Source organism: Leuciscus leuciscus (assembly GCF_965113295.1).
Source record: "Leuciscus leuciscus genome assembly, chromosome: 21".
NCBI lineage: Eukaryota > Metazoa > Chordata > Actinopteri > Cypriniformes > Leuciscidae > Leuciscus > Leuciscus leuciscus.
Genome location: NC_138745.1, coordinates 8,486,338 through 8,509,698, shown reverse-complemented (window position 1 = coordinate 8,509,698; position 23,361 = coordinate 8,486,338). Strand labels below are relative to the sequence as shown.

General features: G+C 38.5%; 1 protein-coding gene across 31 annotated transcripts in view; it reads left to right on the top strand.

The window, feature by feature from the left end:
• Positions 1-23,361, top strand: part of ank3b (ankyrin 3b) — a gene marked incomplete at its 3' end in the record, with an annotated part of 169,839 nt that overhangs the window by 51,636 nt on the left and 94,842 nt on the right. For 4 of the 31 annotated variants that reach the window (XM_082151461.1, XM_082151436.1, XM_082151460.1 and 1 more), the window contains exon 1: positions 13,041-14,096. The exons of 5 other annotated variants lie outside the window; for them this stretch is intronic. In XM_082151461.1, coding sequence (XP_082007587.1) covers positions 13,980-14,096 — 117 coding nt within the window. In that variant the 5' untranslated portion in view covers positions 13,041-13,979. Of the gene's footprint in view, positions 1-13,031; positions 14,097-23,361 lie in introns of those variants that run through there. 22 more of the 31 variants (XM_082151440.1, XM_082151445.1, XM_082151434.1 and 19 more) reach the window with 15 other exon arrangements.

Sequence of the window (23,361 nt, the reverse complement as noted above, 5' to 3'; positions counted from 1 at the left end):
CAAAAACCTCATTTTGTTAGATTTAAAATGTAAATCTTAATTCAATATATATATATTCTCTGAACTTTGAATATTTTTATGTGAAAACAAGAAATACTGATTAAGAAGTGCATTTGCAGTAACCACAGAGCAACACCTAATACAGAAAATACAAAAAAAATATTCTAATGTTGTTTTATGCATAAACCTCATTTTGCTTGCTTTGTTTAAAACTATAAAATCTTTAAAAACTAATTTAAAATAATCAAAATTCTAGATATTCTCTGAATTTATTTCAGTTATTTTTTTGTTTTGTTATTTTTGTTAGATCAAGTTTGAGAAATGTTGCCTTGTAGGAGTGTAATGAAACCCTCATGTCACGATTCGATACTTATCACTATACTGAACTCACGATACAATATTATTGCGATACTCCAAGACATATGGTAAAAGATTAACAAAAAATGTACTGTTGATTAAAATGTTAAATTTGATATTACATTGGGTGTGGAAATGAATAGTCTTGGACTTGGTACTGGTAACCCAATGCACAGGACAATAGTGACACCAGAATAAAAATATTCAGAATTCTGAAGCTTAAAATACAGAATTATTTTAGACGAATATGCTTGCACTCTGTCACTGGCTACAGTGGCTAGAAATATTTAAAATAATGTAGGCCACTTGTTACTGGTAATATAAGACATTTGGCATTAGAAGGACCCACAAATATTCCCCCATTGCATTATTATACATTATATTCAACATTATACTGTATATAGCAGTTTAATGTAGTACTGACACTGAAACTCTGTAAACTTGATTTTTTTCTCACACAGAAATTTTCATTTTGGGTGAACTATCCACAATACACATTGTCACTATCCACAATACATATTGATGCATTTTTGTATTGCGATATATTGTGACACGATATATTGTTACACCCTAATTACCTTGGCCATATATACAGTAGCTGAAATAAAATCACAGTGATAATATGTCAAATTCACCTTGCCTTGATTATTTGCTCAGCTGCCAGTATTGATAACTGTTTAGAACCCTTCCGGCATAATTCAGTACTTTTGACTCTCTTTTTTCTTGACAGTCAGGCCTGTCTGTGCGTGACTGATAGCAGTTTGGATCTTGTTTCACACGAAACAGGGTCACTGATGGAGACACATTGCCGCATGACAGTACCTCGAAGGTCCAGTCGTGTTCCCTCAGCCTTTGTTTCTTCGTCAACGGTACCTCTGTTTGTGCTGATAAAGGAATATCGGAGATGACAAGCCCCGTCTGAAAAAGGGAACATTCACAAACTTTGCAGACATGTGAAATGACAGGGGTTTTCTCCTTGAACACAGCTGAAGGAGGCTGCAGTACTAGTGGCCGGAAGTCAAATATCTGCCCAATAGAGTGCTATATGGGTTCCAGAAGTAAAAATACATTTGCTGTGTCCCAATTTGCCTACTTATACTATGCTCTAAAAGTATGTACTGTATTTGTGAAGAAAAAGTGCATACTTTTGAGTGTGTAGCAGAATAGTAGGCAAGCTTTTGGGACTACTACTACTTAGTCATAATGGCATCTTTTAATGGGCCGTTCGGTCGCTGAGGTACATGCATCCTGTCACTTTTTAAACTGCCCGGACATTCAGCTCGTCACAATTAAAATCCTCCAATTCAGTTCTGCTGTTCCAGTGCTTTCGGTAATGATCAGATCCACTAAAGATCGGGGAAACTTGGCCGATGTTCAAATTTCCTCTTACTCTTGAGTGGCATCTTAAGCTAACGCATGCAACCAAAAGGCTCTTTAATTTCATGCTACAAGACAGTTCAACTAAGCTTCCAGTTAAACAAAGGTCACTGGTTGTGAGAAAAGACAGTTTAGACAGCTACTGTAGGTTAAGACTGTCACCATCAGCTCTTGTTTGATTTCTTTTGATTTATATCTTCTGGCAAGCAGAATTTGAGTTCAGAGTCGATATGAAATGAAAACCGACCCTACTGAGAATACTTAAAGAGAACATTTTTTATGCTTTTTTACAAAGTCTTGATTTTGTTTTAGGGTCTACTAGAATAGGTTTTCATCCTTGAATGTTCAGAAAACACATAGTTTTCCTATATTTTACATTGTTGCAGCTTCTCTCTTCCCAGTCTGTCAGTAACTCTGTTTAGTTCCGGTCTCTATGAAGACCTTCCTTCTGAAAAGCGCAGTGTGCTCTGATTGGTCGGCTGGACAAGTGTGTTGTCATTGGTCAACAGCTTTGGGAAATGGAAACATACTACTAACGCAACAAATTATTTAAATTAGGAATATTGTGACATTATATGTGTAGGTTTCCGCAAAAAAACTCAAGACTACAATGGAGTTCAAAGCAGTGCGCATTGGTATAAAGAATAAAGGCCCGTTCACACCAAGGACGATAACTATAAAGATAACTATAAAGATATAGTTCTAAAAATCTTTCTCAATATTAAAGAAGCAGAGTCCACACCACAGCCATAACAATAACGACACGGATAAACTGTATATTTGGAATCACTTTCAAAACGATTTTATCCAGCTGATAAACGATAAAAATCAATATCATAGCCAGTCAGAATCCATCCTGCTCTAATGAGCTTAAGGATTTAAAGCGGCAGACAAGCACGCGCTTAGAATAAACAGAACTATATCGTCCGCTGATGTGGACGCTAATATAGTTACATTTATAGTTATCTTCATTGTTATCCTTCTGGGTGTGAACTCTCTTTGTAGTGGATTTTGTGTAGGGGTGCGCCGATCCGATATTCGGTATCGGTATTAGTCCGATACTGGCCAAAATCACTGGATCGGATATTGCATGAATCGCGGGAGTATAACCCGATCCGATACGATCACGTCCCTTAGTCCTAAATTGTCATACAAATGCTTAACAACACCTGAGAGACATGCCATAAAGAGAGATGAGCAACACGCGTCACGCAGGGTTACCAGATTTTCACATACAAATCCCGTCCAATTGCTTCTTAAAAATAGCCAATCGCGTTTCGGGGTGGGAGAGACCGCGGACTTGGCAACACTGGCATCACGTGAACGGTAGCTAGAGGTGAGTGAGGCAAGCCCTCTCAGCAATTAAGTTATCATGTCAGCTGTGTGGAGTTATTTCAAATAAGACGCGATATGTTCATAATTAATAAACTACAGAACAGCGCGAGCAGGAAGCGGCACGGCTTATGCTCCGAAAACGGATTACTGCACTAGTTATATAAAACGCATCTTCCCCATGAACAACACAAAGCAAATACACTCGCACGTAACACACACACACACGTCTGTTAACTTAAGCAATACTTAATAAGGTAGTCTAATATTTTTCTGACTAACAAATTACTGACACAGTAAAGGGTAGATTTAAATAAATAAAAACGAAATTTAAATAAAGAAAAACGAAATTTAAATAAAGAAGAAACGAAATTTAAATAAAGAAAAACGAAATTTAATTAAAGAAAAAAACGAAATTTAAATAAAGAAAAACGAAATTTAAATAAAGAATAATACGAAATTTAATTAAAGAAAAACGAAATTTAAATAAAGAAACGAAATTTAAATAAAGAAAAACGAAATTTAATTAAAGAAAAAAAACGAATTTAAATAAAGAAAAACTAAATTAAATTAAATTAAAAACGAGATTAATTTAGATTGATAATAAGGGGTAAAAAGTCTAATACATTTTGTTTCTATTATTCTATTTTCCTCAATGTCAAAGCAACGCAGCTTAACCCAAAATACAAGCTCGCAGGCATGCACTTCTGTCCTTACAAACTCCACTGTTCTGCGCTCTAGCCAGAGAATACTCCCGTTGCAGGAACACTTTAGGCCAACTGGCCAAGAAGCATCAAATAACGAGGTTGGGTTCCTTCAACTGTCCATCCTATTAAAAATGGCTAGGCTTTATAAGATAGTTGTAAAAAAGAGTTATCGGAGCATATAAGCCCTGCCCGCGTGAGGCGCGCCGCTTCCCACTCCCGCTGTTCTGTAGTTTATTAAAAGTTTATTCATTCTGAACGTGTCTCGTCTTGTGTGTCTATCTATATTTCGTCAGATTTTATAGTGTTGAACATATGCAAGCGCGAATGAGAACCATTTCGAGGGAGATGCCAGGTGTGCAAAAAAAAAAAAAAAAAACGAATATTCGAATGTGAAATTCTCAAATCGAATACCAACCCACCGAACGAATATTCGAATAGTCGGGTACAGCCCTATTATTATGACTACATAAGAGGCACTGGAATTATAATTTTTGTTTTATTTGCACAGTTGCACTTTAAATTTCATTAATTGAATGGTGCTGAATAATTAAAAATGCTGCTACAAGTTCTGTTTAAAAATTGTTTTCCTAAAAATTAAGCAGCAGTATTGCACAACTGAGTCATGTTGTGGCCTACTTATTTCATCCTTTAGGAAAGTAGAACATTTATTGCACTGTTTGAGCATGATGATGCTTTTAAGCTGGCTAGGTTAAGCACAGTGCATCCTCCTGACAAATGTGTTATTAACAGCTTAATTAAGAAAAAAATATATGGTATTGTATCGGTATCGGTATCGACAGATACTCAATTGTGTGGTATCGGTATCGGTATCGGACATGAAAAAGTGGTATCGAGCCACCCCTAATTTTGTGTTTTGCCACTTTGCAGACCTTTTTCATGCTCAAATAGCAACATTACGCACAAAAAAAAAAAAAAAAAAGCATAGGTCCTCTTTAATACACACTCTCCTTGGTCTTATTGTGCACATTTAATCATAAAAAACGTGTTTCTTCATCATCTTGAAGGAAAATGTGTTTGTTCCGTCTCTAAAATGACTTTTTCATGAGACGCCACCAAGGCTGCTTAAGTTTCAACGAGCGTGTTTCAGGAGGCGAGTCGTCTTTTGCAATCACATTTATGTCTGCCTCTATTCCGCAAGAGAAGCCAACTTTTTACAAACCACTCCATTTTTGATGGATCCGTCCTACTTTTTTTTATATTTTCGGAAATGCGCCACATTATGAAAGTAAAATGGGTTGCAAATGCCTTTTCGCGTTGACTCTAAACTTGACAGGACTTCAAAGACTAACACACATCTAGAGCTTACAGAGAGTTCACACACATACTCTCTCAAACCAATTGGGTTAATGGGCCGGAAGGTCTGTGCAGACTCTCTGCAAGCTGCCATTGAGGGTTTTTTCTTTGCCGGCCATATCCTGGAGCTTTGCTTCCTATGCTTTTGTCCCAGATTGAAAACAAATGGATAACTCTATTATGGCTGTTCATTTTTCCTCATTATTCATAGTAACAGCTTTTGTAAGCTTAATGACTTTTTGTAATTCATGAAGTTTGGAGACTGCTCCTTTTTTTCTCACACATTGCTGTGGGATGATGTGGGATGCACCATACTAAGCCTTCTAACAGAAGTGAAGTCTGTCGTCCTTTGTTTTGCATATTACACATATAGAAATATAACCTCATGTAGATACTGTAAGTCTCTCTCTGGAGCTACAGTAGTATTTAAATGAGGAAACAACTTCGGTTTCATGCTGACTTTAAATCTCTGAAACATGTCCTTTGCCTTGGTTTGGTTAAAGGTTGCAAGTTCAAACCTTTCAACAGGTCATTACTGTACTGTACTGTAAAGGTCGATTGTCCCTGTATGTGGATGGGAATTGTAAAGATTGTAATGATTTCAATTCCTGATCGATATTTTGGTACTTTTGAAGTGATCATTCCTAACTTTATGCTAAAGAAAAAAAATACTGTTTTTGGTAATATTAAAAGCCAGTATTTGGTGCAGGAAGCTGGGTATTTTAGTGTTCTTTCCACAACAACACAGGAATAGATGGTCAGCAACTGTAAACGTCATCAAAAATAATTAAGTGTCCTTTTTTATAATATAGGCGAATGTGTTAGAACTGGTTCTCGATTCCCAATCCTTTAAATTGCTTTCATTAAAGAGCCTGCTTATGCATTTTTGGATTTTAGATATGTGATCTGCAGAATTTAATGCATTAGCCTGACTGTAGGATGTATGGGTATAATGAAACCTGGTGAACGTGCAATTTAACTTACAGTATGCTTTTTGCTGATGAAGTATTGCAGGGTAAAAGTGCTTACTCGTTTGGAAAGCGGGTCTAGTGCTGATTGATGCTCCTCGTCCTCACTGAGGTGTCTGACTGTCGTCAAAGTAGATCATTTGACTTATGTTGACTTAATCTGTTTAGATTTGAAACACCAGACATCTAATGGCTGTCAGAATCCTCCACAGGATCATTAATCAAGCCCTGCTTTCCATTGTTCACTTGCTGACTGTAAGAAAACAGACATTCACTTGTGATCTCGTCGCCTGATACTGCTGGACCGGACAATGCATGTCTATTTTTCATTCTCTTTTTATCGATTTTTGTTGTATCTATTTTTCAGTTATTTTGTTCTATGTATTATCAAGCACTTGCTTTTGTATCAAAAGAAAATCGCTCCTATTGCCTTTCCCCAGGTTATTGCTTCCCCCTAGTGGTTAAACCGTGGTAGTGCAATGAGTAGAACATGTCATAATTGTTATAACATAATTTAAAACAAATGTCTCTTGTTGAAATTCACAAATTCTAAACACTGCTGGAGGTGAATGACATAAATTTGCCAGTTAAGTTGAAAATAAAATAAAAATAAAGATGACAAATGAAGATTGTTGTTCCAAAGCTGTTTTTGTGTCACAAAACTCCTTTAATGAGTCAGTTTATTAGTTTATATTTTATTAATAACTCCCCTAAAATAATTATTAATCAATTAAACATGATGAAGCAGAGATGTTTCATGTGTATTGCTTTTAGTATGCATTTAGTGAAAAACAAATCAAATGTAATAGATGCAGAAATGTTTTTGTAAAGAGAAAACAACATATGCACATATTCTATGGAATAGACATACAATTTGTTGTACATACATATTGTACAACATAATATCAACTGAAACATGTTCAATTGAGGGCAACATTTATTGCTGATGAGTCACTCATGCTTGTTACATCAACACTGTTTTGTGTTATAATTGTTACATAAGCAGTTTCAGTTACATGTTTGGCACATTTGCTGACAAAACACCCTTTCTAAATGAAATGATGTAGGCACTTCTTTTGTTGTTATTGTTCATCATGTACTTCTCTTGTTGTCCAGTAGAGGGAGCCCGAGACACAGATGAGTTATTGAATGTCTTTGTCTCTGCTCTGCATCGCTCTCACTTTTAAACACTGAAGATTATGGAATATATAGTGGGTAGTGCTAATACTGCTTTATGGGTTATTTTAGTAATGACAAATTATATACAGCAGCAGTGGGAATGGTCAGAAAAATACAGTATGATTCAAACCATTTGATTACATCACTCACAGATGGGTGGAGTTTATCATGTTATGATGATGTCATTGCATTCAGTGGGACCTGGCTTTAGTAACCACAGCATGCTTTGTCATACTATTAAAATAGATTTTTGAGAGGAATATTTGAAGATCTTGTTTGGTCCTGGGACGAGTTGATTTAGTTCTAAAGAAGCTTTAATACCAGGCCACTATCTGATTAAATCAAAGATGTCATAAAAATATAATTGTCTGAGGGTTTTATAAAGATGATGTACTGAAGAGCGACACTGAATGCTGGTCTAGTCTCTCTGCAGACCTGCACGGTGTTGTGCAGAAATACCCTGGACATTTTCTATTCAGAGTCTTTCTCAGTCTGACCTACTTTTAATGCAGCTTCAGTAGAATTTGCAGAGATGGAGATCAGCTGGATTGATGCTTCTGCAGTCTTTAGGTGTTCATCTGTAAATGTCTTACTGTAGCAATATTTACTTCAAATTGCTATGTGTATAATTATTGTGCTTCTGGAGTGAATATGTAATTAACTTTTTTTGGGTGTTGTTTAAAATTTAAAGAAGGCATATCACGGTTCACTGGATTGTTCCAGATTTTTGTTCAGATGATGTCGGATGCACTGTAAAATGCTAGTTGTCTTCACAAACACAACACAACTACAGTGTGTAGACTGTTTGTGTCATTGTAAGAGTTGTGTGAGTGTTGACATCATGATGATCAGTGTTCTTTCACAGTAGCAGGTGTTGTTTGGCAACTCATAAACTGTGTAGTCATACAGTACATGTTCCACCACTCTGGTCTTCTGGAGCTAATGGTCAATATTTCATCATGAATTATTGAATCTCTTCAAGTAAACTCTAAAAGACCATCTACTACTGTATATAATTCAGCCGAGGCTTATTGGAAAAACGTGCCTCTAGCTACAGTTATGCAAAACTCCAAGAACGTAGGCTACCTATTTATACAATTCACTGTAGTTCCCTTTTGAGGGAACTCGAACTGCTTCGAATTACACTTTGGGGGAACGCCCCTCAGCGTAGCGCCTCTGAAGCATGAATGAAACTAAGCCAATCTTGACTGGTGTTGTGTCATGACGTAACGTGTGACGGCATATGCGGAAGCTACAAAGGGACGCCGGCACACAATAGAGTTAGCTTTCTGTTCTTCAACAAGCGCTCTCTGTCGTGTGTGTCTTATTTGGTGTTGTTTGTAAGTTCACAAAGCACAAAATACAATATAATGGCGAGTGCAAGTTACAGGCGGTGTGTGCATCCCTGCCCTCGTTACATCACAGATGGGGACACACCAAATGTGCATGCATTGTTTGGGAGTGCAGCACACGTGGGCAGCTCTCGAGGGGGCTGCTTGCGCGGATTATGAATCTTTACAGATCCGTGTGCTGCGCTCCCGCCTGGCTATTTTCAATAAGGATGGCCAGGCTCGCGAGCCCCGTGGTGCGGGTCCTGGCGGCGCGGAAATGCTCTTCATGGGGCTCGCAGATGGATCTGACAGAGGATCTCGAGACTGCCGAGGCACGTTCTCGGGATCCCTCTGCCAGTTCTGACGTTCTCCCTCCTCGCGTGGAAGCCCGCTCTGCGGGCATAATATCGCTCCTGGACAGCCCTCCATGGGAGATTTCCATCAGGAGGGACCTGCTGACACAGGCAGAGGACTCAATATTTCACCCTCGGCCGGAACTATGGAAACTGTGAGTCTGGCCCCTGAGGGGGCACAGTACCGAGAGGCTGGCCTGTCAGCAGGAGTAGTAGAGACCATACTCAGCTCTAGAGCTCCCTCCACGAGAAAATTGTACGGCCTAAAATGGAATGTTTTCACCGTATGGTGTAGAGAGCGTGAGGTGGACCCAGTTAACTGCCCGGTGGCTTCAGTGCTGGAGTTCCTCCAAGATCGCTTCTCGGCTGGTCTTACCCTGTCCACACTCAAGGTGTACGTGGCTGCCATTGTGGCTTTCCATGCTCCTCTGGGTGATGGGCCTCTGGGGAGACAGCAGTTAGTCGTACGTTTCCTCCGTGGGGCTTGGAGGATGAGACCTGCGGCTCGTACCAGGGTTCCCACATGGGACCTGGCAGTGGTTCTTGAAGGGTTGGTTGAGGCCCCCTTCGAACCTCTCGAGTCGGCTGAGGCCAAGAACCTTTCCCTAAAGGTTGTTTTTTTGTTGGCCATTACTTCTCCGAGGAGGGTAGGAGATCTTCAGGTGCTCTCTATATCCCATGGGTTCCTGAAGTTTGCTCCAGGCGACATAAAAGCTATCCTACATCCCAGGCCTTCTTCAGGTTTTTCATCCTCCACCTCACGTGACGGCAGATGAGGAGATACTTCATCTGCTCTGCCCTGTCAGAGCTCTCAAATTATACATTCAGAGGTCCTATTCATGGCGGAAGTCAGACCAGTTGCTAGTGTGTTTCGGGTCGCCCAAGAAGGGGCTTCCCGCCTCAAGCAGACCATTAGCAACTGGATCGTTCAAGCTGTATCTATGGCCTACCAGGTGTGCAGTTTGCCTTCACCTTTGGCTGTGAGGGCTCATTCAACCAGAGGCATGGCGTCCTCTTGAGCCCTCCTTTCAGGGGCCCCGATCCAGGAAGTGTGCGATGCAACAGGATGGGCCACCCCTCACACTTTCATCAGATTTTATAACCTGGACATTCCATCTACACCTGTCACCCTTGCGCTCTCGTCCTAAGTGTGCCTGTGCACATCTTCACACTGGGACAGGCAGGGCTCGTTGTGGCATAGTGGGTACTCGTTCCCCCAAAGTGTCCTTCGACGCAGTTCGAGTTCCCTCGAAAGGGAACGTCTCGGGTTACGACTGTAACCCTTGTTCCCTGAGAAAGGGAACGAGAACGGCGTCCCTTCGCCATGCCTTCCCCTACCTGGGAGTGGCTTGCTTCATCACAGAAGCTAACTCTGTTGTGTGCCGGCATCCCTTTGTAGCTTCCGCATATGCCATCACACGTTATGTCATGACGCAACACCAATCAAGATTGGCTTAGTTTCATTCATGCTTCAGAGGCGCTACGCTGAGGGGCGTTCCCCCAAAGTGTCATTCAACGCAGTTCTCGTTCCCTTTCTCAGGGAACAAGGGTTACAGTCGTAACCCTAGACGTTTTCACTAGTGGCAACACCAACAACTTTTATTCCTTTTCACACAAATTAGGATTACGGGAAAGATTATTAACTCTTTCCCCGCCAGCGTTTTGAAGAAAAAAAAAGTTGCCAGCCACCAGCAGCATTTTTGATCATTTTCACAAAAGTTCCATGGCCCCCAGTATATTTTGTTGTATGAATAACTGAACATGCAATATATCAAAAGGAAGAACTGCTTTTAAGCAAACAACAAACAAACAAACAAACACGTTTTATTCTAGCTTCATGCATTCCTTTTTTTATCAGTAGCAAAATTGCATTGTGGAGCGCTAAAAACACGAGTCACAATAAAAGAGCTTAAAGGCATGTAGAAGCAAGCTAAAATGGCATGATTGCTTCAGCAAATGCGTTTTTATCTCATATTGCTTTTGTTAACACTATCGGTTAGAATTAGGTAGGGTTTAGTGTAGGGGGTATGCTATTTTTAAGCCTTTTAGCGCTCCTCACTAGACATTTCCGAACTGCCTACACACTACAACCAAATAAAATGTTGCCAGATTCATATTCATCTGTTTTGGATAAAACTTGGAGAAATCTTGCCCTGCACTGCTCTCAAACCTCATTTGCATTTCCACAAATTCAGACTTGCATATTTGAATATGCAAAGATTAATTAGACTTAAGAACTCCTACGAGGGCAAGTCTTTCATTTAATTGTGAAAATTACATTTTTGTGAATTGTCTATATCTAGAAAAGTTTACTTTTTTGGCTAAAATAAGTCAAGTGGACCAGACGTTATGCTTATAGTCAAAAGTCTAGGATAATAAAGACAGAATTAAGCAGCGAAATCTTTCCCTCACAGATATTTTTCTCTCTTATTTATCAAATTAAAAGCCTAACAAGGAGTCTTTCTGTTGAAACTCGTTAATGTGCTGAATATGTAATCAGGGATTGAATTATTTAAAACACATTTACATGCAAGCTACATTTAATCTCTCTATTTTATCTGTTCACAAACAACCTGCTCTAAATCCCTCTTTTTAAGAAACAGATGGAGGAAATTGCGACTGAGATGACATTTGCCCAGCAACACATTGGAATTATGATCTTAAATGCTGGTCTGGCTGAGATACACAGTTAATGTGCTTTCACTTGGCGTTGGCTGCTATGTTTCCGCTCTCATCCGCTGTTCTCCTCAGCCAGTGGCTGCACAGCTCTTTCTCATTCATCCAATCAGAAGAATGTCTCCCACCCCTTGACACTTCATTAATATTCAGCGACTGCAGTCCCCATCACGGGCTCAGGTGGTGCACAGAACAGAGCGGGAACATGTGAACAGTGTGAATACATAACACATGCTGCTCGCATTTATAAAATGACACTATCAACAGCAGTAAGGCTTCAATCTCGATTCAGATTGTTTTCTTTGCCTTAAAATGAGGTGAAAAGCAGCACTGAGTCTCATTGTAGAATGAGTTTCCGTTTCATCTCTGTTGTGAGGGTAAATCTGTTCTGCCAAGCCTTCTCTGAGATTTCACTGCTAAGGATTGTATTGTTTTGAGTTTTGTCTTTTACCCAGTGAAAATATCTAAACATACATAAAACAAGATAGCCTAGCTTTTCTTGAGAAGCAAATTAAGTCGTCTTTACAGACAATATATTATGAGTTTATTTGTCTTACTCAATTGGCTTTTCTTCTTGTTTTAAGCATACATTTTCAAAGATGTATTGATGTTTTACACACTGGTTGTGATGCAATAAATCGACAACTGCTAAAAATGTCTTCTGTTTTAGTTGACAATGTCCACTGAAAAAAAAAAAGAAAAGATTTTTAATAGGTTTGTAATGAGACTTTTTTTTTAAGTAGTTTTAGCAAAATATTTGGTGTGTGTATGATAAATTAGCATTTTTTTAATGTATCAATATCGGCAAATTTTGCTGTATTATTGCAGTATTTAATTGTTATCTACCAGTGTAGTAAGACAAAATATGATTATATAAAAGTTAGTATGCGGTGTTGCTTAAGTTAACCCCGCCCACCATGAAATGTCATTGGTTCAAAATCCAGCTGCACATAGCTGTATATTAAATATCAAATATGTTATGACTGGTTGTGGCTATGTGACTATGTTTCATATTATTTTCACGTTCACTGTGGGACTGGAAACGTACCGTATTGATTCAGGTTAGTGCATTAAACTTAAAGGGAATGTTCACCCAAAAATGAAATTTCATTAATTTACTCCCCCTCATGTCCTTCCAAACCTGTGTGTTTCTTGTTGTCTTTAGACAGAATTTAAGTCATTATTGAAAAGTTCATCATAAAAAAAAAACTTGTAATATAGCAAACTAGTGATATGGAGCACCTTTATGGTGTTTTGGTGTCCATTTTGCTGCTTGAATGCTTCACATTCATTGTAATTGTATGGAAAAGAGCAGCATGAACATTCTTCAAAACATCTCGTTTTGTGTTCTAATAAAAATTTTGTGAAAATGATCAAAAATGCTGGCGATGGCTGGCAATAAAAAAATTATTAAAAAAAATTGGTGGGGAAAGAGTTAAAATAATAAAAAACAAACCTAATTCAAGATATATTCACGAAAAACAAGCCTTAATATCTTAAACAGTTTGCATCTCAAGTAAACTGATCTTGTTGTCAGGATATTTTTACTGGGGAATTATAATATCCGACACAATCTCAAACTATTTTACGTTTTAGCGAATTGTTGGCTAATTCTCTTGAACTCGTATATCTCATCCATACATTTTCGTACAATGTGCTTACGCTTCAGTTAGGGTTAGGGGAGGATGTTCATGCTTACTTTTTCGAAAAATCTTACATTTTCGTACATTTCACATCATACAAATTCATACTAAATCGCCACCTCGTAAAAAAGTTACATTTTCCCATTAGACTAGGTTGTCTTTTCTGAATAAAGCAATTTGTTATGCTCTACAGGAAAGCTCAAGATGGCAATGACGGTTCAATACAGACGTCCCCCTCTTTGCGTGTGTGTGTGTGTGTGTGTGTGTGTGTGTTTGTGTGTACGTATGCATGTGAGGGCGTGTTAATCCGCACACAGAAACCATCAGCATCAACCCCCCCATTCCTCCCCTCACTTAGACACTTCCAGCTGGTGGCGAAGGATACGCGCGTAAGATTCTCCATCCCAGCTGCTGTCCTCCACCCATTCTCTTTCTCTCATCCCTCTCTCTGCTGCGCTCCGTCCCGGCTGACTGCACGGTGGGGATGGGTTCAGGTAGGGCCAGAAGGACCCAGGAAAAAAAGCGCCAAGAGGAAAGCACCGTCTCCTATAAATGCTCATCTCCTCTCACTCAAATGCAATTTCCCATCTTCAGCAATTCGGTGGCTGCTCACAGGAACACATAGAGAGTGTCTGAGAGATATTTTTTTATTGTCTTTGTGCTTTGGAAGGATACTGTTCAGTCTTTATTGACTGGGAGACACTTCACTTTATCAAAGGATATCTTACTTGAGCTTTGCATCATGGCACACGCAGCATCCCAGCTGAAGAAAAAAGCAGATTTGGATCTTACAGCCCTAGAAGAAGAAAAAGAGAAGAAGAAAAAGAGCCGAAAAAGGATCCGGGAACCAAAGAAAAAGGTACCAATAGGGTTGTTCCTTTTTTGGGTTTTTGATTGAGGTTTTGATGCTGGCATGCAGGTTGGGGCGGGTTGTCTGGAAGCATCTTAAAGGTCTGGGATCTCACTTTCAGTTTTTTTTTTTTTTTTTTTTTGGTCTCACAGTTCAAGAACTGTAAATGAAAACAAGAAATTAAGAAGTGTCATAGGTTTTTAAAGTGGATGCCTGTTAGACTGCAGTGATGCTGCTATGTCCTGTGTGGATAGGACATGCTTATTTATAGGGCGAACATGTGCCTCACAAAGAAGGTGCACACGGAGAATGCCGAATACACACTTGGACATGCGCACAGCAGTTTTTGAGGGATGATTTTTACCTTTTTTGACTCTATATTATTAACATTTCTCTTCTTCGGTTAGATGTTTGTAATAAAATATAGCCATAAAATTCACATAGTTGTTTATTTAACTTTAACAGGTTTGAAACGCCACCTCTCGTTCTAATCCATGTTTTTTTTTAATGCCACAAGATAAGAGGTTTTCGTAGAATAAAGTGGCGGTTGTCTTTTTTTTCTTTCTTTTTTTTTTACGCGTGTGGGTGGGTGTGTTTTTGTCTTTGATCCATGGTGGGATTCGTTCTCCACGCTGATGCGTGACTGGTGTCATTTTTATCGCAGGCTATGCATCCAGACCCCCGGGGGCTCACGAACCCTCTCCCACGGGCTTTATGAAAGATTACCCCCCCCAGCCACCCACCCCCGTCCCAGCCAGCTTCAATCCCATTACAAACCTACATCAACCCATCCCATTAGTCACAGTTCAGCGTTCGGCATCTCTGCTACCTATCAGCATATGTATCTGCTTCTGCCTTAGCTGCTGTTTCCTTAGAATAAACCAAAGGATGAATCATGAAAACCAAAGAATGACCAGAAACGCCTGGATATCCTTTTTTGCTTATGAATTATGGAGACATTTCTGTTACATTCTTGCTTGATATGAGAGTTTGAAAGCGTGCGACTGCAATTGAGTTGTTCATGCGTTTGCACCGTGTCTTAGTCTCATAACAGACAATATGGCTCAAATAGCAGCAATATCATAACAAAGATGATGTATGGTTTTAATATTGAAAGATTATTAGCACTATAATACATGTATAGGTAAATCTGAGCTAAATCTGTATGAAACCTGCCAGACTACAGCAAACGCATATAGTGTTAACAAGCCAGGTTCGTTCTGTCCCTCATGGGACGTCATGTCGTGATTGAAATCCTTCCTTCACCCTTTTCAAGGACTGAGAGCTTAACTTTCAATGACCTCTGTTATTGATGTGTGTGTGTGGCTGAAAATCTACATGCTAGAACTTTACGCAAGCCATTGACTTAGAAGAGCCGACTCACATTCTCATTCAGTCTCATTACAAACTGTTGCAGATGTTGGTAACCTGAATAACATAAATAGAAAAAAGATTCTCAGTAGAATGTACCTGAAGATTTGTTCTAGTAGACTAGATGAGTTTTTCAAAGATGACAGAAGGGTTTAAAAGCCTGAGATTACAAATAATCTGTTTGTTTTTTTTCTTTAAGATTTTGGAAAACAAAGAAATGTTTAATTTAATTGAATTGCTAAAAAAGCTGAAATGCTTCACTAGCCCGGCATGGAATCTGTCCTTGCAGAAAATGTAATTAATTCAATTTAATTTAATCAGTTTAATTTAAAGGTAGGTTAGGCAATTTCGGAGAGGCTAGCAATAGCGAGCTAGCTTTGAAAACATGAGGTGCTCAGTGACTGACATCTGTCTAACTCTGCATAGCATGAAACGCTCTGATGACGTGTGATGTGTATAAAAATACATACGTTGACAGTCAGGTTGGACATTGTATCGGACCGAATGCAATGATTGGACGAACAATTTATGTTCCTACGCCTTCCACAAACGATATATACATTTAGACCACTTAACTTGACACAACACATCCCGTTGACCAGAAAAAAAACATCTCAGCACTTTTACTGTATGTGCTATTGTACTCAGATTTCATCACAGGTTCGTAAGGTTGTTTCTTAGGCTGTTTTTCCGACTCCAATTTGGGATGAACCTTTTTGTGCTTGTATAATGGGAGCTGACGGTAAACGTTCGCTCAGGGTATCGATACCTGAGAATCTGAGAGAGGACTCCCAGTATAGCTGTGGTCAAGGAGAGATTCTGCTGGGTTATTGATTGGGTTAAGATGTGTGAGGCTCATAGAGGAGAACTCAGAGCCAAAGCATTAGTTCTGGCCTTGTTTATTAGCCTAGTGGGCATTTATGGATCTGCATCTAGAGCCCAGTCTGGGATCTGACACATTAATTAGTGTAGCTGCAGTCTTGATTTCAGTCTAGATCTTTACATTCTCTGAAGAAAATGTGACTGTGAAAAAAAATACACTGCAATGATTTGAGTGGTTGCCAGGGTGTTGTTCTGCATGGTAGCAAGTAGGGGTTGAACGACTTCAGATTTTTTGAAGTCGACTGTTATGACATCAAAGTCGAGTCGACGTTGACTAGTCACTCACGTCATTCATAAAAACACAAGAGATGGGACTGCTTTGCAACATGCCCCAATTTGCAATTTATTAGCAGAAAATGATACAGATGCTGACAGACAGTTCATAATATGTTGCAACTTAACGGTAACAATGCAACAATAACTCCCGTTTTAGTGCAAACATTTTTAGTGATGCATTATGTTGGCATAACAATGCCATTTATGCAAGATGGGCTGTAAGCCTACTCACTGTCACAGTCCTGCTCATTCACAGTTTTTACTTTTCGATCATGGTTTGATCTGTTTAGTGAAGTTTCTAATTGACCGTTCGCAAAGACCCTCCCCCTTTAGTTACTGTTGCTATGTCCGACACAGTGAAATATACATCGCGGAGCAGAGAGGACACTGACAACGTGCTGACAGACAGGACAGAGCAGGTTACTTTTAATATGTAAACAAAGTCTCAACTTTCATATTTGGTCATTTTATAAAGAAATTTAAACAATAAATACCGTTTTGTGGCTCTTTAATGTGTCGTGACAGATCGCTGTAGAGCCTCTTAAAGCTGCTCGTGAACCGATCATCTCTTCCTTCTAGTTAATTTATAGAATCAAATAAACATGAATATACATAAGAAGGAATGTTGTTTTAACTGCAGAAAGACGTCAGTACACGCCGTTATTCAAGTTCAAATCCTCCAACGTTAATCTATTAACTCTCCTGACTGCTTTGTCGGACAGAAATGGCGGATTCGGCGGATTATGATTGGTCAGATCGCCTGTCAATCAAACTCCCTGCGAAGGGTCAATTTACTGCTGTCAAAAATGATTTGCATTCCTCACTTAACATTAGCGGATGCCTTTTCAGATGAGTGTGCATTGCACTTGTACTTTTGTTGTACTTCAGGACAGACTTACTTTCCAAGTGACATTTTTACAAGCTTCATCTTTAGTGAAGTATTTCCTCACACTTGATGGTGACAATCATAGTGTCACATGATCAACGCGACTAGTCGACGTCAAGCTTAAAGCGTCACGGCATTGCATTAAGGTCGACTAGTCGACTAATCGACTAGTCGGTTCAACCCCTAGTAGCAAGTCTATGTTATTTGGTCTATATACAGTGCCATAATGTTTTTGGAAGAAGCCGCTTATGCTCAACAAGGCTGCATTTGTTTGAATAAAAATACAGTAAAAACAGTAATATTGTGCAATATTATTTATTACAATTGAAAAACAGGCATTTTTTTGCCTTTGTTACGACATGACAGTTGGCAGGAAGCAAAGTTGGAGAGAGAGGAGGGGGGGATGGGATTGGGAAAGGTCCACGAGCCGGGATTGAAACTCGGGATGCCCGAAGCGCAACTCTGCTATATGTCTGCACGCTGCCCACGAGGCTATTGGCACCAACAATAATGATTGTTTTCTATTCAAATATATTTTAAAATATTATTTATACCTGTGATGGCAAAGCTGAATTTTCAGTCTTTAGTGTCACATGGTCCTTCAGAAATCATTCTGATATGTGGATTTGCTGCTCAAGAAACATTTCTTATTATTATCAACAGTTTATGCTGCTTAGCTTAATAATTTTGTGGACCCTCATGAACTTCAGGTTTGTACCTGTCCTGGGATGCTGACATCATGGATGGAGTGGAGTTTTTGTGCGTACACTTTTGGCAGTGTATCAGGTGTCAAGCTCAATGCAGAGTCGAGGCACGCAGGCGAACCAAAAAGGAAGAAAAAATCCATACTCCAGTCTGCTGCCTCCTGGCTGTTGGCAGCGCTTTGCTTTCGTCCCCGGCCAGAGCAAAATGAAAACAAACACTTAGGCATTTGGATGACTGCCCACTTGCGTGATAGTCACGTTTGATTTGATTCTTTTCTTTATTGTGCATTTGAAACCCACCTTAAAGAAACAACTTGTTTTCAGACACTTCTCCCTTCAGGCAAGTAGACAGATTGTATTGTATGCGTCTCTGTGAACAACATGAGTTTAGCTCATTATGTCCTGTGCGCTGGTTGGCAGGTGCAGAGTAAATGATGTAAATGTAATAATAATTCATGCATATATTTTACAAACGCTGTCTGCGTCTTAGCCTTTCATTGAGCCGAACAGTGATTTATCATGTTCCGGGTTCAATACAAGTTGTGATATACTGTTGATTGCCATAGAAAATAATTTGAACTCCTCTCAGTTTATAAAAAATATTGAATGTTGTGTATGGGTGTTTTGTTTTTTTATTTCCTAGTGATTGAACAACTTTCATCCTTTTATTATATGGAGAATTGCAATCCTAAAATATGATCTTCAGTATTAAAAATGCATTATATATTTTTTCATTATTGACAACAACAACAATAATAATAATCAAAACAAGAGTAAAACATTTTCATCATAATAATCAATAATTTCAGTGATTTTGAAAAATGTATGTACTTGTTTTGTACCATGCTCGTGGTGAACTGTGATATATGTGACATGTGAAGAAAACTAGGAAAAATCTAAATATCACAAAATAGAATATTTTATTTTAGAATATTTTAATTTTACAAAAATTTCCAACCAAGCTGTAATTTTGTACAATTATGTAAAAACAATGAAATATTATTTAATTAAATGTTAGCAATATATACAGTATGTGTGTGTGTGTGTGTGTGTATATATATATATATATATATATATATACACAATGTCTTGCCTCATAAACTTCCACTGCAGGTTCTTATGTAAATAAACAGTAGGTTCTTTACTGTTCTTTTTTTTTTTTTTTTTTTTTTTTTTACAAACTGAGGAGCAAATCAAAATTTGCACTTTGCAAAAATGTACTTTGTTAAGCCTCATAATGGATTGCTTCAATTTACAGATTGAGTGAGGGCTCATTTGAATCAGTAGATTTTGCCACCAGCACAGGAACATTAACCCCTAGCTGTTAATTAATTTTAGTTGGAGTGTCTTTCACCCCACACCCTCTCGTTCTTTTCCACCCCCCCCCCCCCCTGTCTTTACCTCTTTATCTTTTTAATGTGGGTGCTTTGAATGCAATATCGCTTCCTGCCATGCATTACTAAATGCACATGTTTTAAAGGGGGATGGGGTTCAGACCCCAGATATACACACATGAACACATGCTGCCACCAGCAGAATCATCACCCCCACCTTTTTAGAGCAAACAAGCCAAGCTGCTTCATTAATCCCCCGTCACTTATTAAGAACCAACCTCATTTTTCACAATCTCCTCCCCCTTTTTCTTGCATTGTTTGAGGAAAGAGCACCGGGCTCCCTCGGGGTCTCCGTCCCCCTCTCCTCTTTTCCCCTGGAGCTGATGGGACACAGTGTCACGAGATACTGATTATTTTAAAAAAAATTCTCTTTCATCCCTTAATTCAATCTGTAATTGGTGTTGAAAAGGTCATTAAATAGTTTACTCAAAAATTTAAAGGGGATATTTTGAAGAGTGTTCAAGCTGCTCTTTTCCATACAATAAAAACTATGTACAGTATATACTCATATGCATGCTATAAAATGACACAGTTAGATATAATGCCATCTCATACTCTCCCTGGTTCACTTGAGATCAGACTATTCTAGTCATAACCTGACACTTCCTTTTGTCATTATGCGCATCCTGATATTGTTTTATGTGCTTTGAACGTTAGGCCGGATGCAGAAAGACACATTCATCTTTAAGTCAGCCTTTTAAAACATTTTGACTGTTACATTAGATTGCAGCAGATTCAACAAAGCATGTTGTAGTAAATCATTTAGCATATGCACAATAAGTCCAGAGTTATTTGTGTGTTAGACTGAGTTCATCGAAGAAGGTCCCAAGCCCTTAATAGTGACAAAATACAATCCTGACCTTTAACATGAAAGAGAGAAGAGAGCCTTCCATAAAAAATAAAATTAAAAATAAATAGTGAAACATCTACCATAATATAATTAAATACAATTTATATATTGCTTCCAAAGAAAAAGCAAAATAAATATATTGCTTTTTCTTTTTTCTTTTTACTTCAAAATGGTGTTACAGTATCCACCAGCAGGGGACTATGCTAACCAGCCAAACCTTGACCCCTTGATTTAAACGAGAGAAGTAGAGAAGGGCAAGGGGAGAGAGAAACTGTTACAACGAGACAGAGAGCTGAAGGAAGTACTGTAGGAAATAAAAATGGGGTTAAGCCTGAAATGGAATTGAAGAGAGAGATTATAAAACAGAGAGAGAGAGAGAGAGAGAGAGAGAGAGAAGGCTCTCCCAGGTTCACATTTAAATCACAGAGGACAGAAAGCTGATACAGCGTAAAATAGAACACACAGGAAAATCAAAGAATCTCAATTCATTTCCCAGTGCTGACATACACACACACACACACACACACACACACACACACACACACACACACACACATACACAGACAACAGTGTTTAATGAGTCCTTGTCTACAGGAAATGAAAGCAAAAATGTGAATTTACGTGGTTGATTTGAGATGTTGATCAGGTATTACTGAGATCAGAAAGCCATTAGACACATTGCATTTATCCATTAGTGCAGATCAGTCTGGTTTTACTGAGAGAATGAAGGCATGTTTCTCCAGCGCTCCAGAGAGCCGCCCACTTTCTGCTGAGCTCTGCAAACATCAGGGAGAGAGATTGGCCTTATTTTCTCTTCTCTTCTGCTTGCTGTTCATCAGCTGACTGGGTGAGTTAGGACACACTTTCTCCTGACTGTCATGGACTGCATGACCTCCTGAGCAAAGACCTTCATCACTTCCCTGTGACACACTGACTATACACATCATTGACTGTATTGAGCAATATCTGTATCCTCACATTTATGCTTGACACATACTAATATTGTGAACATGCTCCATTATACTGCATATTCAATATATTCTTAAAGCCTGATGTATCCCCAGACTGAAATGTAAGTCGTTACTCACTGAAAGTCTTCATCCTTATCATAAATCTCATAAAAAATTAATATGGACATTAATGATATCACACATCATTCGGTTTTGTGTCTCATGATCAAACGTCATTGACATCAAATCTAACACTTTTTTTCATATTCCAAAGCAGAATGTGTTTTTTTTTTTTTTTTTTTTTTTTTGGTTCTTTGGAATGTATTTCTGGACGTTCAGTGTTTACTGTACAGCTTAGCATGGCTGCTCACCAGCATATGTAATGATTTGGATGCTGACCTCCAGCATAGGATGTTCTTGTCTCCACCAAGAGCTTACTAGCTTAACCAGCAAGACTTCTGGCTAAGACTACTGATCCACCAGTTACACCAGTATCAGACCAGTAGCTACAAAGCACTAATTGGTTTCCCAGCTAACAGGCTCTCTTAAATTTATGAACAAACATTTTACTGTAACATTAATAGCATGTTTTTTCAAAGTCATCTGGTCTTTAAAAATGTTCTCAAAACCTTAGCACAAAAACATCACTTATTGTTCACGGGACATTTTTCCTGAAATGTTTCAGTTGGACGTTCATCTAACATTTTTCAAACGTTGCTTGTTTCAGAATGTTCAGAGAACATTAAAAAGTAATGTTCCCATAATGTTTGCAAAATGATGAGAGGGAAGGTTCCCTTAAAGTTCATATAACCAAGAAAATATCTTTTTTTAAAACATTGGACGTTTTGAATGTTCAGAGAACATTCCAAATTACGGTTTTACAACCTAATGGTAACGTTAGCAAAATGTTCTTAGGACATTTTTATTTATTTTTTGCTAGCTGGGTCATTGCTACAATTTGTTACCGTATGTGTTAATCTGTTTTTCAATTAAATTTAAATTACCTGTTACAATCAACTGATAGATTATTTGCATCTGTGCCTATAAGGCAAAGACAGAGTTTGAAAAGAAGACTTTTTTTTTTTTCGAGGAACAATAAAAAAAAAAAAAAACTCAGTTACAAGCTTGAGTGCTTTAAAGCTACAATGTGTGATATTTTCCCCCATCTGCGAGTAATCTCCCCCTCGCATTCGTCTCTGTGTCACTGAGTGTAAAGCGCAAAAGGCGAAGCTTGAATTTACAGGTATGTCCCTCTTTGGCTAATGTAGTTTCAAGATGGAGGGGCAACATGGCGACCGGCATTCGAACCCCTCACCCGTATGTACTTTCAATGGCAGATTATAAACTTACGAGAATACTTTATTACTTGAAAGAAGTAAATATACATTAATGAGCACATATATTTTTGAAAGAACTAAGTGTTTTTTTGCTAAGAATCAACAAAAAAAATTACACAGTGTAGCTTTAAGTGGGTTTAGAACTGAAGTCAAAGACTTTTGGTCATCATGGCAAATCTGGAACTATCAAGAAATGTTAAATGTAAAAAATAAAATTTTAAGATATTAAGTCATTTTCTGAAGTGAATATTGCTGGATTACTTCAATCTTCAGTGTCACGTGGTTCTTCAGAAATCATTCTAAAATGCTTGTTTGGTGCTCCAGTAACATTTCTTAATATTATCAATGTTGAAAATGGAAAAAGGAAGAAAGAAAATAATGAAAAACTATTGAATCCTCCCTTTCTAGTCATCCTGGGCAGGAAAAGTCATACGAATTAATTTGTCAAAAAATGTGTGAAACCCTGAATGTTGTGTTCTGACATTTCAGACAACTCTCTTGTAAAAGGGATTTAAAATGTTGCTTTCACAGCTGAGTTTTTGTTTCTGAACCTGGCGCGTTTTCTCCCTTGACTCGGTTCGTTTAGGTATGTGAACACGGCAATCACGCTCGAAACCGCACCAA